This window comes from Heptranchias perlo, chromosome 7, assembly GCF_035084215.1.
Source record: "Heptranchias perlo isolate sHepPer1 chromosome 7, sHepPer1.hap1, whole genome shotgun sequence".
Taxonomy (NCBI): domain Eukaryota; kingdom Metazoa; phylum Chordata; class Chondrichthyes; order Hexanchiformes; family Hexanchidae; genus Heptranchias; species Heptranchias perlo.
This window is the reverse complement of record NC_090331.1, coordinates 43,561,927-43,579,390: the sequence shown is the minus strand read 5'-3', so window position 1 is coordinate 43,579,390 and position 17,464 is coordinate 43,561,927. Positions and strand designations below refer to the sequence as shown.

The window sequence follows — 17,464 nt, the reverse complement described above, 5'->3', positions numbered from 1 at the left end:
TCACTTTTTTCCCTTTCAAACACTACATTGAATTCGATCATGTTATGATCACTATTGGATAGATGTTCACGCACAGTTAAGCCGTTAACTAAATCTGGTTCATTACTCATTACTAAATCTAGTATGTCATAGAGTCATAGAGTTATACAGCACGGATAGAGGCCCTTCGGCCCATCGTGTCCGCGCCGGCCATCAAGCCCAGTCTAATCTAATCCCATATTCCAGCATTTGGTCCGTAGCCTTGTATGCTATGGCATTTCAAGTGCTCATCCAAATGCTTCTTGAATGTTGTGAGGGTTCCTGCCTCCACAACCCTCTTAGGCAGTGAGTTCCAGACTCCAACCACCCTCTGGGTGAAAAAGTTCTTTCTCAAATCCCCTCTAAACCTCCCGCCTTTTACCTTGAATCTATGCCCCCTTGTTATAGAACCCTCAACGAAGGGAAAAAGCTCCTTAGTATCCATCCTATCTGTGCCCCTCATAATTTTGTACACCTCAATCATGTCCCTCCTCAGCCTCCTCTGCTCCAAGGAAAACAAACCCAATCTTCCCAGTCTCTCTTCATAGCTGAAGCGCTCCAGCCCTGCTAACATCCTGGTGAATCTCCTCTGCACCCTCTCCAAAGCGATCACATCCTTCCTGTAGTGTGGCGACCAGAACTGCACACAGTACTCCAGCTGTGGCCTAACCAGTGTTTTATACAGCTCCATCATAACCTCCTTGCTCTTATATTCTATGCCTCGGCTAATAAAGGCAAGTATCCCATATGCCTTCTTTACCACCTTATCTACCTGTTCCGCCGCCTTCAGGGATCTGTGAACTTGCACACCAAGATCCCTCTGACCCTCTGTCTTGCCTAGGGTCTTCCCATTCAATGTGTATTCCCTTGCCTTGTTAGTCCCTCCAAAGTGCATCACCTCGCACTTTTCCGGGTTAAATTCCATTTGCCACTGTTCCGCCCATCTGACCAACCCATCTATATCGTCCTGCAGACTGAGACTATCCTCCTTGCTATTTACCACCCTACCAATTTTTGTATCATCAGCGAACTTACTGATCATACCTTTTACATTCATATCCAAGTCGTTAATGTAGACCACAAACAGTAAGGGACCCAGCACAGATCCCTGTGGTACCCCACTGGCCACAGGCATCCAGTCACAAAAACAGCCTTCGACCATCACCCTCTGCCTTCTGCCACTAAGCCAGTTTTGTATCCAAAGTGCCAAGGCACCCTGGACTCCATGGGCTCGTACCTTCTTGACCAGTCTCCTGTGCGGGACTTTATCGAAGGCCTTACTGAAATCCATGTATACCACATCCACTGCGTTACCCTCATCCACATGCCTAGTCATCCCCTCAAAAAATTCAATCAAATTAGTCAGACATGATCTTCCCTTGACAAAGCCATGTTGACTATCCCTGATTAATCCTTGCTTCTCCAAGCGGAGACTAATTTTGTCCTTCAGAATTTTTTCCAATAATTTTCCTACCACTGATGTTAGGCTCACTGGCCTGTAGTTCCCCGGTTTTTACCTGCTCCCCTTCTTGAATAATGGTACTACATTAGCGGTTCTCCAGTCCTCTGGCACATCCCCTGTGGCCAGAGAGGTTCTGAATATATGTGTTAGAGCCCCCGCAATCTCCTCCTTTGCCTCACACAGTCGCCTGGGATACATTTCGTCCGGGCCTGGGGATTTATCCATTTTTAGGCCTGCTAAAACCGCCAATACCTCCTCCCGCTCGATGTTAATATGTTCGAGTATATCACAGTCCCCCTGTCGTATTTCTATGTCTACGTCGTCCTTCTCCATAGTGAAAACAGATGCAAAAAATTCATTTAGAACCCTTCCTACATCTTCCGGCTCCACACACAGATTGCCATTTTTGTCCCTAATGGGCCCTATTTTTTCCCTAGTCATCCTTTTACCCTTAATATACTTATAAAACATCTTAGGATTTTCCTTTATTTTGCTCGCCAGTGTTTTTTCATGGCCCCTCCTTGATCTCCTAATTTCCTTTTTAAGTATCCCCCTGCACTTTTTGTACTCCTCTAGGGCTTCCTCCGTCCTTAGCCTTTTGTATCTGCCAAAAGCCCTCCTTTTTTTCCTAATCCATTCTCGTATATCCCCTGACATCCAAGGTTCCCTGGAGTTCTTGGAACCACCCTTGACCTTTACGGGAACATGTTGCCATTGTATGGTCTCAATCTCCCTTCTGAAAGACTCCCATTGCTCCGATGCGGATTTTCCTACAAGCAGCTGATCCCAGTCCATTTTGGCCAGATCCTGCCTTATCCTATTAAAATCGGCCTTCCCCCAATTTAGAACCTTTATTTCCGGCCCCTCCCTGTCCTTTTCCATGACCACCTTAAATCTCACTGAATTATGGTCACTGTCACCAACTAGCACTTCTTCCACTTGGCCGGCCACATTCCCTAGAATTAGGTCCAGTACCGCCCCCTCTCTTGTAGAACTTTCTACATGCTGGCTCAAAAAGCTCTCCTGGATGCACGTTAAGAATTTTGTACCCTCTAAGCATTTTACACTCTGAGTATCCCAGTTAATATTGGGGAAGTTGAAATCCCCCACTATTATTACCCTATTATTTGCACAATTTTCTGAGATTTGCCTACATATCTGTTCCTCTATCTCCCCCTGACTGTTTGGGGGCCTATAGTACACTCCCATCAAAGTGCTTGCCCCCTTTTTGTTTTTAAGCTCCACCCATATGGCCTCATTTGAGGAACCTGCTAATATATCATCCCTCCTTATGGCAGTAATTGATTCTTTAATTAATATTGCGACCCCCCCTCCTCTTATACCTCCCCCTCTGTCTCGCCTGAAGATTCTGTACCCCGGAATATTGAGCTGCCAGTCTTGCCCCTCCCTCAACCATGTCTCTGTGACAGCAACAATATCGTACACCCATGTGTTTATCAACACCTTCAGTTCATCCACCTTATTTGCAAGACTCCTTGCATTAAAATAGATGCCATCCAGCCTTGCTCTTACATATTTGCCCTGTCTTCCAAGCTGACTTGTTTTTTTCTCAATATTTGGCTGCACATCATCCCCTATTGTAGCTCCACTCTGTATCCCATCCCCCTGCCAAGTTAGTTTAAACCCCCCCCCCAACAGTGCTGGCAAACCTCCCCGCAAGGATATTTGTCCCGCTCTGGTTCAGATGCAACCCGTCCGACTTGTACAAGTCCCACCTTCCCCAGAAGCAGGCCCAGTGATCCAGGAAACTGAAACCCTCCCTCCTGCACCAACTCTTTAGCCACACATTCATCTGTTCTATCCTCCTATTTCTATACTCACTAGCCCGTGGCACTGGGAGTAATCCAGAGATTACAACCTTTGAGGTCCTGCTCTTTAATCTGCTACCTAGCTCCCTAAATTCTTGATGCAGGACCTCATCTCCCTTCCTACCTATGTCGTTGGTCCCAATGTGGACCACGACCTCTGCCTGCTCACCCTCCCCCTTGAGAATGCCCTGTAGCCGCTCAGTGACATCCATGACCCTGGCACCAGGGAGGCAACAAACCATCCTGGAGTCACGTTTACGGCCACAGAAACGCCTGTCTGTTCCCCTTACGATAGAATCCCCTACCACTATAGCTCTTCCACTCTTTTTCCTCCCAGCCTGTGCAGCAGAGCTACCCCTGGTGCCAGGAAGTTGGCTGCTGCTGCCTTCCCCTGATAAGTCATCCCCCTCAACAATATCAACAGTATGGCTTGCCCCCTTGTTGCCTCTGGGACATACTGCTGTAGAAAGCTATCCCGGACACACTCAAGAAATTCACTACCTTTCTGACAGTTGCTAGTCTGCTTTTCCCAATCTATGTGAAGGTTAAAGGCCCCATTAAGACCACTATGCCTTTGTTACATGCTTGTCTAATCTCTGCATTTATACAATCTAGAACTTCAGAGCTGCTGCCAGGGGTCCTGTATACAACTCCCACTATAGTCTTAGATCCTTTCCTATTTCTCAATTCAACCCATAAGGTCTCTGTTGGCTGCTTACCTCTCGTTATAGCCCCCTTTATCATTGAAGTGATTTCATCTCTAATCATTAAGGCTACTCCTCCCCCTCTTCCATTTTCCCTATCTCTCCTGTAGACCTTTATAACCTGGTATAATCTGTGGAGATAGGCTGCTTACTTCGTTCTGAAAATAATTAAGGTGAAGATATTGGGAACCATGTGTGAATAACTAGCATCTGCTGTAGGTATGATAGATCAGAAATCCATTTTATTGTCAGAGAAAATGTTTCTATATATAAAGGTATTTTAGAGGAGACCTCTAATGCTGACCCGGTTGGGTTAGTGGGAGGGCACCTGTCCATGTTTGCCAGCGCCCATCAGCCCATGGGGTTTGAGAAAAGGGTTTGCCTAGGCTGTCTGAGCAAGGGGACCAACCTCTAAATGTTTTTTAAAAATTGAGGGTCCAGGCCACTTGCCTAGTTTGAACCTCAGCCAGTGGGGCCTACATATGCCCTTGTGGAGACCGGTACATCTCCATTCACTCGTCGTACTAGCTATCACTATAACGCGAGGTCCCGATTCAGGATCAGGAGCAGCAACAGTCCTGCTTTGAGAGTCATGGTTGCCTGACCGTCATTTGCTTTGTAAGGGCAGCAGAGATTCCGCTCCTATAAGGCAGTGAGAAAACTTTCAGAAGCAGCGGATAACTAGAGATCTAGTCTCTTCCATTTTCCCGGAGGTCCCACCGGTTTCTTGTCAGAATTATGGTGAAAGACTGGCAAAACCCCCGTGGAATTGTTATTAGGCCACTTTATTGCAAACAGAATCCATATTTAACCTTTTCTGGAAATTAGCTCTAGTAACCCTTTGAAGGGATAAGGCTTGTTAGGAAGCGAGCTTTCCCCTAAATTCTGTGGCGACAAGCTGCTTGCTTTGATCTGAACTTAGTTAGCTGACCTAGATTGGCCCCCGGTCCAACAACGCCTCGATTTTAAAATTCGCATCCTCGTGTTCAAATCCCTCCATGGCCCCGCCCCTCCCTATCTCTCTAATCTCCTCCAGTCCTACAACCCTCCGAGAACTCTGCTTTTCTCCACCTCTGGCCTCTTGTGCATCCTCACTTTGTTCACCCCACCATTGGCAGCCATGCCTTCAGCTGTCTAAGACCTAAGCTCTGGAATCCCCTCTCTAAACCTCTCCACTTCACCTCCTTTTAAGAACATAAGAAATAGCAGTAGGAGTAGGCCATTCGGCCCCTCGAGCCTGCTCTGCCATTCAGTCAGATCATGGCTGATCTTCAACCTCAACTCCACTTTCCTGCCTGATCCCCATATCCCTTAATTCCCCTAGAGTCCAAAAATCTATCTATCTCAGCCTTGAATATACTCAGCTCCTTAAAAGAAGCTCCTTAAAACCTACCTCTTTGACCAAACTTTTAGTCACCTGTCCTAATATCTCCTCCTTCGGTTCAGTGTCAATTTCTCTCTCTCCTGTGAGGCACCTTGGGGCACTATGCTACATTAAAGGCACTGTATAAATGGAAGTTGTTGTTTTAGGTAATTAAGGTAAATGAGTTTAGAGTCAGGTGTGAATGGATTTGGAGTTAGCCTCTGGGTGGAGTTCAGGGAACCATCACTTCAACCTCCCCGGAGATTACATGGTGAGTGGGAGGTGGGGGAGGGGTGGGGGGGACGGGGAGAAGTGTTTAGTCATGATGCTCTGGCCATCATGGTGTGAGGCAGGCTTGATGGATCAGCTGGTCTTTCCTGCCCGTCAATTTTGAATGTTCGTACTCCCGTCTCGTACAGTATGGCCCGTGTGTATATGTCAGATCCTGTAAATGAACAGTAGACAGTGGGTAAAAGGGAATGATTCACTCCCGTCTGGAACTGTGCGGCCTATGTATGACTTTAAGTTAGGTGGCACAGTAAGTAGTGTAGCTGCTGAGATTAGGTCAATTGAAAATTTCAAAACTGAAATTGATAGATTTTTGTTAGGTAAAGGCATTAAAGGATATGGAACCAAGGCGAGTAGATGGAGGAGATATAGATCATAAGCCATGATCTAACTGTATGGTGCAACACGCTCGAGAGGTTGAATGGCCTACTCCTGTTTCTATGTTCCTAATTTGATAAGCTTTGTTTAGCTGTAGAAGATACTGTTTGATATCCTGTTCCTTGTTTTGAACTTAAAAAGGGGATGAGAGATTTATCTTGGGTAGTGTGCTGTCATTTCCTCTGAGCCCATTAAGTTAAGAGGCAGGAAAATCCATGTCAATATATGACTTATAAATTATGTTAGATGTTGGTCCTGGTTTAGCAATACTAACTGAGTTAGCAAAGTGTTGCATTCTTTTTTATTTTTGTACTTGAGTTCGAAGTTTTATAATCAAGTGAAATCCGCTGTAATGATTTTCTGCTCTTGTTGACATGATTTATAGTTTATAGTCACAGGGTCTGGATGGTGTTTATTTTTTGTTATCCAAAAACTAGGGGAATACAAGAAGGCTTGTGTCCATTCAATGAGCTAATTTGCAGTAACCAGGGTTTCTGTTCAATCCCTGTGCAATGCTGCATTGAGATATTTGGGTACAAAGTTACGCTGCAGTTCATGGGGAGCAAGGGCTAATTACATGACAGGTCTTTGGCACTGGACAGGAGAGAAGTATCTGATGAAGCCCTAAAACATAACCGTGGGGTCCAGGAATTGTTTTAATTTGCTAGTTTTGTTAGTTTTGTTCAGTTGTGTACAATACCTATTTATCAATCACCTTTGGTCTTTTGAGAGGGAATCTGTCCTCACTTTTTTTATGTTCTGTTGATGTGGAAGTGAATGAGCAAACGTTTGATCGTGTGGACTCAATGCCATGTGCAAGTTTATTTTATGTTATGGACAACAACTCAGGTTCAGTGTTGGGAGGGTTAGTAAATCATCATGTCTTTTATTACTTTGTGAACCAGAGGAGTTTTAAGCTAAGTGTTGTAATCTAGCCGAATCTGCTGTGTTGATATTTGCTACAGTTTCATTTATTTTTATTTTATATAAGATATCTGTAACTTTTTATTTAAGGAGTGATAAATATGTAGTCAACTATTTTTAATTAATTTAGTGTAATTAGCAAGAGTAACACAGATAATGAAGCAATTTCTTGTGATACCGTGGTTTATGGATGATACAAAAACTTTAGAAGTGTATATAAATATTTAGTGTAACTGCGCAAGTTTACTAAAAAAGCTTTGATTATGTCGCAGAAATTGAGTTTAAAGCTGTATGTACCATCTTGTTGCATACCTCCATGAAAGACTTGATGCTAGAATGGTATAAGGTGTTAAAGATAGAAATCATATGTGAAATGTGTGAGTTTAAAAATAATTCCCATGTTAGTCTTTGAAAACAATGCAATGTACAGTTATGCAGTTAAAGTAACACAATTGTTTTAACTTCCAGGTTGATCACACAGATAAAAATGGCCAGTGTGCATTGATTCATGCTGCTTTACGAGGTCATCATGAAGTTATTGAATATTTGCTCCAAGCAGATTGGATGTTGACCACTCAGCACCAGCATTCTTTCAAGAAAAGCCAGGCCCTTCAGCAAGCCCTGGTTGCAGCAGCAAGCATGGGACACACTGATGTAAGTTCCCAGAACGTGGTCTGTTAACTTGCTTATACTATATTCACTTAAATATGGACATGTTCCACCCAAATACTTCGAGGAATATCTATCTTTTACATTTGTACTGCATTTGAAAGAGGAAAAAGTTAGTTTAACGTTTTGGGTGTGATCCTCCATTAGACAAGCCACTAAGAGGTCCTGTAATGGAGTGAACTCAAGTTGACTAATCTACTGCTTCTGAGAAGCATCTTCCCTCTGTTTGGCAGCTCTCCTTGATTCTCTGGTTGAAATTAAGGGTTCTTTATGTCACATTATGGCACCCAAGATTTAGTTTTTGTTGGAATATCCTTTGTGAATATTTATAAGCTAAATTGTTTATGCATACATGGTGTGTTGGAGTCCAATTTAACTGGACTACAAGTAGAAGAATGTATTTGAGCCCATAACCCAACACCTGTGAATTCCCAGCAAGTAGTTTCTCATATTGAAAATGGATGGACGAGTCACCATAGGTGGCTTTTACATATTGCCTAGTGGTGGTCAATGAACAAACTACAGGCCCTCTCAGTGGAAGACTGTGGTATAGAGCAGAATGATCCAGAGAGGGTAGGGAATAAATGCTTTCATTTTTTTCTAAATATATATTGAAAATTTCAACCCTTAAACCAATGTTTATTCAGTTTGTTCACAAGATACTCATAGATAAGAAAAAGACCATTCTGCACATTTTAATTCATCCATCCAGAACAGCTGTACATTTCTCCCCATTGCTGCATCTAGTTGTTTATTAAAGATTCCAGGGTTTTCACCTTCACCACTCTGCTCAAAAGTCCATTCCAAGTGTTGATCACTCTGTTTGTGAAGAAGAATCTCCTAATGTTACTTTTTATTAGTTTGAACCTTTGTGCAATCTGTCTCTCCTGTACCAGTCCTTTTTATTCTGATGATCCCAGTTATTCATGAAGATATAAATTGTTGCTTTGAGATAGTTTGCTAGCCATTCATTTAAATCCTTAATTTTATTGACAAACTTTCCTTTCCCAAACACTGGAAGTATATTAGAGAACACTACTTTGTATCGCCTATCTTTGAGTTTTGAAGCTTGTTGTTGGGAAAAATTTAGTATGTTTAATTCCTGTTTGCCATTTGTCCTCACACTAAATGTTTTCAATTTCTTCTTTATTCACATCTGTGCTACTTTTAGGTTGTGAAGAATCTGCATGATCTTGATAGTGAACATAGAATAGAAGTCAACAGCTTTGATACTCTTTGGGGTGAAACAGGTAATTGACTCATGAGAGTTTTTTGTGTTCACAGTTTAAAGGAGAACCATATGTACACTTATTATTTCACCAGGTAACAAATTAAAATGATTCCTTATGATTACATTTTAACTGCGCATTACAGTTAATTTTCAGTGATGAACGCTAATATAGTGAAACTTGTACAATGAGATTGAAGATGCTTCACTGTACTTGAGTTTAACTCATAAGTTTGAATTACAGTGAAATTTGACTTGAAGGTTTTGTTAATAATACTTAACAACACCGTCATTTTGTCCAGGTGATTATTTTCGTTTTATTAATTTGATCTGCTTATAATTGACCTAAATGAAATCAACCAGTTGATTTAATTTACAAAAAAAATTGTAATATGGAAACACTCTTGGGTTGTGTCGATTTAGCTCTTCGGGTAGTGTGCAAAAAATGTGAAAATTAATTTTAGAAAGCTTTTTTTAGTGTTGATGGCTGCTGTCGATAGATGTTCTTGTAAATATTTCCATCTTCGCCTGACGATTAGTGAACTAAAGTGTATGAAAGAAAATCAAAGGTAGATTTTCTTTGGTAATGGAATGGAGGGATTTTTCAGGGAAGTATGTGATAAACATCAGATCAGTTCTCGTAAAGGATATGGATGATAGAGTAAGATGAATGGTCTGAATGACCTTTACACCTGTATACATTTCTTATTTGGAATATACTTCAAAATATAAAAAGAAAAATTAATGAAATTAGGAGGAGCAAGTATTGAAATATTCAATAAGATGCAATGAGAAAATGAGAATATTGATAGAATTAAAAGAAAAAGTTGATGATAAAATCAAAAGTGTATAAATTTGTACAAAAAACAAAAACAACTGCTGAAAGGTAAGAATGGAAAATTAATAACATGAATGAGAAAGAAAACAAAAGAAACAGAAATACAATTAAAACTTGAATACAAGTTCAGAGTTCACCCCTTTATCTTCTATGAGAAAGACCATTCTGCACATTTTAATTAATCCATCCAGGACAACCTTACACTTCTCCCCTATTGTTGCATCTAATTGTTTCTTAAATGATTCCAGGATTTTCAGCTCCACCATTCTGCTCACTGTGGTGGGGAGGGGTTCAGATTCCTGGGGCCACTTTTAGGGGCAGGGAAGGCTGTACAGGCGGGATGGCCTTCACCTAAACCGGAAAGGCACCTAAGTCCTCGCAGACAGGGTAAATAGGGCAGTAGGGAAATATTTAAACTAGCTAGGGGTAGTGGGAAGGGAAAATACACACATCAAAAAGTGTGTGAAGTCGACCAGCAGGACATGTGGGCAGGTTTGGGGGTAGTGAGCTTGACAAATAAACCAAGTGAGTTAGAAGCACAAATTCAGCTTAAACCATTAGAGACCTGGCTACAAGCTGGGCATGATTGGGATATAAATATTTCAGGCTATAGGATCTTTAGAAAGGACGTGGAAGTTGGGAAGGGAGAAGGAGCAGCAATATTGATTAAAGCCACAATTACAGTAGTAGAAAGAAAGGATTTCGGTCGAGGTGATCAGGCAGTGGAAATAATATGGGTAGGGTTAAGGGACAACAAAGGTTGCAAGACTGTTGTAGGAGTTGTCTACAGACCTCCTGATATTAATGATGCAGTGGGGGAATGTATAAATACAGAGATCCAGGCAAGCATGTAGCAAAAAACAATGTGGTTATAATGGGAGATTTTACTTTACACATAGACTGCAAGAAGCAGAACAGTTCAAGTAGTAAAGGCAATGAATTTCTAGAATGTATTCAGGACAGTTTTGTAGAACAGTGTGTTTTAGATACAATGGAACAGACCACACTATATTTAGTGATGAGTAATGAATCAGAATTAATTAATGATCTGATGGTAAGGGGAACATCTTGGGAATAGTGACCATAATATGATTGAATTTGATATTAGGTTTGAGAGGGAGAAAGGAGAGTCACAAACCAGAGTTTTAAATTTAAGTACGGCAAACTTTGTCTGTAGATTTACCCATTAACATTTTAGTCCAGTTTATTATAGTCAATTTATTTCTCATCCCGTCAAACAGTGGGAAATTTTCAAAGAATTTTTGATACAATACAAAACCAGTACATACTGCTAAAAGGTAAGGGCTCCATGTGTAGTTCAGCAACCATGGTCAACAAAGATGCAAAGAGGCAGTATCAAACCTTTGCACTTTTCCAATCCAAGAGCACAATACCCAAATCCAGAGAAATTTGGAAAATTATGACTAATGCTTCTGCAATTTTCTCACCGACGACTTTTAATAGCTTGGGGTGAAAACCATCAGGGCCTGGAGATTTGTCTATCTTCAGTCCCATGATTTCACTCTCACCATTTTTTTAACTCGGATTAAATACACTAGAATCATAGAATCATAGAAGTTTACAACATGGAAACAGGCCCTTCGGCCCAACATGTCCATGTCGCCCAGTTTATACCACGAAGCTAGTCCCAATTGCCTGCACTTGGCCCATATCCCTCTATACCCATCTTACCCATGTAACTGTCCAAATGCTTTTTAAAAGACAAAATTGTACCCGCCTCTACTACTGCCTCTGGCAGCTCGTTCCAGACACTCACCATCCTTTGAGTGAAAAAATTGCCCCTCTGGACCCTTTTGTATCTCTCCCCTCTCACCTTAAATCTATGCCCCCTCGTTATAGACTCCCCTACCTTTGGGAAAAGATTTTGACTATCTACCTTATCTATGCCCCTCATTATTTTATAGACTTCTATAAGATCACCCCTAAACCTCCTACTCTCCAGGGAAAAAAGTCTGTCTATCCAACCTCTCCCTATAAGTCAAACCATCAAGTCCCGGTAGCATCCTAGTAAATCTTTTCTGCACTCTTTCTAGTTTAATAATATCCTTTCTATAATAGGGTGACCAGAACTGTACACAGTATTCCAAGTGTGGCCTTACTAATATCTTGTACAACTTCAACAAGACATCCCAACTCCTGTATTCAATGTTCTGACCAATGAAACCAAGCATGCTGAATGCCTTCTTCACCACCCTATCCACCTGTGACTCCACTTTCAAGGAGCTATGAACCTGTACTCCTAGATCTCTTTGTTCTATAACTCTCCCCAACGCCCTACCATTAACGGAGTAGGTCCTGGCCCGATTCGATCTACCAAAATGCATCACCTCACATTTATCTAAATTAAACTCCATCTGCCATTCATCGGCCCACTGGCCCAAATTATCAAGATCCCGTTGCAATCCTAGATAACCTTCTTCACTGTCCACACTAAATTCCTCCCCCTGACTTATTTTTCGGTTGCATTGTGCCACTGGTATTTTGTCCTCTTTCTCCACTCTGAAAATGATAAAGTATTAATTTAACAAGTCTGCCATTTTTTTATTATCTATTATAGGTTCGCCTGCATCCGTCTTTAATGGGCCCCATTACCCTTTACAACTTGTTTTCTCTTAATATATTTGTCAAAACTTTTGCTGTTAGCTTTAATATCCCTTCCAAGTTTTTTTTTCATATTCCCTTTTTGCATCTCTTAGTACTTTGTTTGTAACCCTTTGTTGCTTTTTATAGCTCCTCCAGTCTGGTGGCATTCCACTTTTCCTTGCATTTGTGTAAGTCTTTTCTTTTAGCTTGATACTGTCTCTTACCTCATTTGTTCACCATGGTTGCTTAACTGCACTAGTAGAGCCATTGTATTTTAAGGGTATGCACTAGTTTTGTATTGTACCAAATATCTCTTTGACTACTTCCCACTGCTAACATGCAGAAAAGTTTAGCACATTTACAAGGCCAAAAAGTCACCTGTGTAGTCAGATGTAGCGAGTTTATTTTTGTTAATACTATTAACTATGCAAGTTATTGTTGCAGTAATGCAGAAACAATATCGCTAGGTCAGTGAAATTTAATTGAGAAAAAATGTCCTGATTGCCAGTATTCCCTGATTAAGAAAGTGAATTTCCCACTCTGCAACAAGCCATTAAGTGGTGCAAGTTGAAGTCCTCCACATAGTCTTCCCTTGGGGAAAGCATTCAATGATTCATCCTTCAGATTTGATCACCATTTTGTATGTGGAGTGGCAACGTGATGTCATCGTGTAAGGTTCAGTGCGAGAACAGTAGTAATTGTTAATTCTATTTTACCCTCAACAAACAAATGTTTTAATTTTTCAGTTTTAATATTACAGGTGTTGAGATTTTAATTGTTGGCTTCATGTGTTAAACGCTCATCAACTGTAATGAGGCTATAGCTGAACTTTGGGAAATCTGCGAAGTACAGTAATTTTATTTTCTTTGACGTTTCTTCATGAACTATGTATGATCTGTTAGAGCTGAGGCACAAGTCCAATGACTAGAACCGAAAAGAGGAAATGTAATAGAATATAGTTGATACATAAAGTATATGAAAGTTAAACTATTTTTGAGGTACATGACCTTAATTCGACCCTTTCATTTTTTTTCAACATACTTCTAATTGAATGTTGCAAGTTTTACCCTTCCAGCTCATCCCAGTGCCTTTGGGCTGCGTAGGCTGCCAATGAGAGCCTTTTCCAAATTTTGATGCATAAAACATCAAAATTGAACTGCTCACATCATGATACAATCATATGTCTGGGCTTTTGATTGGCTGAATACAGTCTTTAATAATAATTTTCAATGAATGAATAAAGCCAGGAGGAAGCAGAAATAAAACTAAAATTTTAAACTTAATTTTTTCAGGCGAAAAATCAGACTAGATTAGATTAATTAGGAAAAAAGTAGGATTGAGTGAATGGGGGAAATAGGCTTGGGAGAATATGGCAAACAGAATTAATGTTTATAGTATTTTTATCCACGTTTTAAGTGCAGTAGAATGTCAGTGTGTGAGTTGGATACGTGCAAAAAACATTAGCCAATAGAAAGTGTTATTTTGCTGGACCTGTTGACAGTCTAAAGGTTAAAGCACTGATTGCATTTTGGAATTAGCTCTTGTGAAGCATTTCAGATATAGTTTGTTCTGCTTGAGTAAATAGTCTTTATTGGCATCTTCTTTATTGTTCCTTCAAGATTCAGAGGAGATGAAGGAGAAAATCTGCAAGCAAATTTCAGAAAGGTGTAAAAACAATAAAGTAGTGATAATGAGGAACTTCAATTATTCTAATAGACTGGGAAAAGAACAGTGTAAAGGGCAAGGAGAGGGAGGAATTCTTGAAATGGGTACATGAGAACTTTCTTTCATCAGTTTGTTTCCAGCCCAATGAGGAAGGAAGCAGTGCTGGATCTAGTCCTAGGGAATGACGTGGAGCATGTTTCACTGGGAGGGCATTTGGGAAAAAATTGTTCACAATATCATAGGTTTAGAGTAGTTATGGAAAAGGACGAAGAACAATCAAAGGTGAATATAATCAACTGGAAGAGGGCTAATTTTAGTGAGTTGAAAAGGGATCTGGCCCAGGTGGATTGGAAACAAAGATTGGCAGGTAAATCAGTAAATGAGCAATGAGAGGCTTTCAAGGAAGAGATAGTTTGAGTACAGAGTAGACACATTCCTATGAGAGGGGGGGAGGAAAGAAGGGCATTCAAAGCTAGAGCATCCTGGATGACGAAAGAAATTGAGATTAAAATGAAACAGAAAAAGGAGGCTTATGATGAATGTCAAGTTCATAATACAGTAAAGAATCAAGCAGAATACAGAGCGCAAAGGAGAACAGAAAAAGGAAATAAGAGGGGCAAAGAGTGTATGAAGAAGGATTAGCGAGTAACATGAAAAGGTATCCTAAGGTCTTTTATAAACACGCAAAAGAGTAAAAGGATAGTCAAAGGAAGGGCGGGCCAATTAGGAACCTAAAAAGAGATCATCTTGTGGAGGCAGGGGCAAGGCTTAGGTACTAAATGATTTCTTTGCATCTGTCTTCACAAAAGAAGAGGATGCTTCCAATGTCACAGTAAATGAGGAAGGTGTAGTGAAATTGGATAAGATAAAAATAGATTAAGAGGAGGTACTTAAAAGGTTGACAGCGCTCAAAGTAGAAAAGTCACCCGGTCCAGATGCAATGTGTCCTAGGTTGCTGAGGGCTCTGGCCACAATATTTCAATTCTCCTTGGATATGGGAGTGGTCCCAGAGGACTGGAGGGTTGCAAATGTTACACCCCTGTTCAAAAAAGTGGAGAGGGATAAACAGAAAAAAGACTAGAGAAGCTGGGATTGTTCTCAGAGCAGAGAAGGTTATGGGGAGATTTAATAGAGGTGTTCAAAATTATGAGAGGTTTTGATAGAGTAGATGGGAAGAAACTGTTTCCACTAGCATTGGGGTTGGTAACCAGAGGACACAGATTGAAGATAATTGGCAAAAAAATCAGGGGGGAGGTGAGGGAAATTCTTTTTACGCAGCGAGTTATGATCTGGAATCACTATCTGAAAGGATGGTGAAAGCAAATTGAATAGTAACTTTCAAAAGGGAATTGGATATATACTTGAAAAGAAAAAATTTGCTGAGCTACGGGAGAAAAGCAGGGGAGTGGGACTAATTGGATAGTTGTCAAAGAGCAGGCACGATGGGCCGAATGGCCTCCTTCTATGTTGCATGATTCTGTTTTCTGTTGCACTGAATATTGTTTTCCTCCCTTAGCTCTCACGGCAGCAGCAGGCAGGGGTAAACTGGAAGTATGTGAACTTCTCCTGCAACAAGGAGCTGTGGTATCCCATCCCAATCGAAGGGGAATTGCTCCAGTATTTTGTGCAGCAAGACAAGGTCATTGGCAGGTATTATAAATGCTGTTTTTGATTTAATGACCATCTTCTTGGTTTGGAAAACTAATCTATGTTGTTGAAGGTACAAAATTAATTTTTTAGTATTAGCGGTTTTTGAATAGTTGATAAAGTCCCCACTGCTTTTAAGGACGTGTTGCTGCTAATGTGATTTGCCCGCTATACGCGTTCGATGGTTTATCCCCACCATCTGGAACACACATGATGTTCAGCAGAAAGAACTGAAATATCAATGAAATAGCTGTTCACATTTTAGAATTAAATCTATGCATAAAAAAAAATTAAGATTCAGCTATTCCTTTGTAGAAGTACATAATGATTTTAGATATTTTAGAATAGTCCTTAGGTAGGTGTAGTCAGAAAGCTGAAAAATAAATGATAAGTGAAGTATAGTTATAAGGATAGGCGGTGGCGGTCGTACTACAGGGGAGATGAAAGATTATCTGCCTTCGGACCTTCACAAGGTGCTGTTTACTTTGTTACTGCAGTCAGTGCTGAGTAGTGTAAGCTGTAACCTGGCACCACTTATAGGTGATTAAGTATACAAGGTAATTGCACCTTCACAAATTCCAACCTACTGAGTGATCAGTTGTTTCTGCCTGAAATACCTGATGCACTTAACGCGCTGTAATTGACTATAATGGAAATGGAGAATGGCTAGGACTGTTTGACTGATTTGAACGATTGGCCGGTTTAAATGATGGGGACTGTAGGCCTACCTGTGTTGTATTAATTTTTTGTTTTGTGAAAATTTAGATTGCTGACCTATTATTTCAGCATGGTGCTGATGTGAACACAACAGATAAGCAAGGACGTACACCACTTATGGTGGCTTCTTGCGAAGGGCATGTGATCACTGTTGAATTTCTACTTTCAAAAGGTAAACTACTGTCAATCTTTGTTAAATTGTGTAGTTACATTTTTCTGCTAAGTATCAATGTTCCATTTGGTTTTGGTCTTCAGGTGCTTCCATATCTTCGGTAGATAAGGAAGGGTTGACTCCCTTGAGTTGGGCCTGCCTGAAGGGGCAAAAACCTGTGGTTCAGACTTTGGTGGAGAGGGGTGCAGCTATTGACCACACTGATAAGAATGGTCGCACTCCTCTGGATCTAGCAGCTTTTTATGGAGATTCTGACATTGTGAGTACTACCAAACTTTGCTTGTGGTATATAGACATATGTACTGACGTTGTGTTGGGTTTGGTAGCAAAGCCTGGCTCAGCACTGGTAAACAGGCCATTTGTCTCAACTGGTCTGTGCCGGCGTTTATGCTCCACATGAGCTTCCTCCCTCCCTACTTCATCTAACCCTATCAGGATACCCTTCTATTCCTTTCTCCCTCGTGTGCTTATCTAGCTTCCCCTTAAATGCATCTATGCTGTTTGCCTCAACTACTCCTTGTGATAGCGTGTTCCACATTCTTACCACACTGGGTAATAAAATTTCTCCTGAATGCCCTATTAGATTTATTAGCGACTATTTTATATTTATGACCTCTAGTTTTGGACTCCCCCACGAGTGGAAACATTTTCTCTACTTGTACCCTATCAAACCCTTTCATTATCTTAAAGACCTCTATCAGGTCACTACTCAGCCGCCCCAGAGAAAAGTAGGTATTCAAATTGAAATTCCCGGTGTTCGAAGCCCAATAATTCGGAGTTGCAGTTTTCTCATTAGTGGATTGACTCTACTAATGTTCTGCACATATATGGTGCAACTGTCATAATGTATTTCTGCTGGCAAATTTTACTTCACAAATGCTAGGTGTTACAGATTGTGGGGAATGTGGGTTTAGGAGCAAATTAAATGAAAATACAATTAATAAACTATTAATTTAAT

General features: G+C 40.8%; 1 protein-coding gene across 2 annotated transcripts in view; it reads left to right on the top strand.

The window, feature by feature from the left end:
* Positions 1-17,464, top strand: part of tanc1a (tetratricopeptide repeat, ankyrin repeat and coiled-coil containing 1a) — a 229,619-nt gene that overhangs the window by 179,885 nt on the left and 32,270 nt on the right. For both annotated transcript variants that reach the window (XM_067987420.1, XM_067987421.1), the window contains 5 exons: positions 7,435-7,620; positions 8,807-8,885; positions 15,487-15,620; positions 16,383-16,506; positions 16,590-16,765. In XM_067987420.1, the coding sequence (XP_067843521.1) occupies positions 7,435-7,620; positions 8,807-8,885; positions 15,487-15,620; positions 16,383-16,506; positions 16,590-16,765 (699 nt within the window). The remainder of the gene's footprint in view (positions 1-7,434; positions 7,621-8,806; positions 8,886-15,486; positions 15,621-16,382; positions 16,507-16,589; positions 16,766-17,464) is intronic.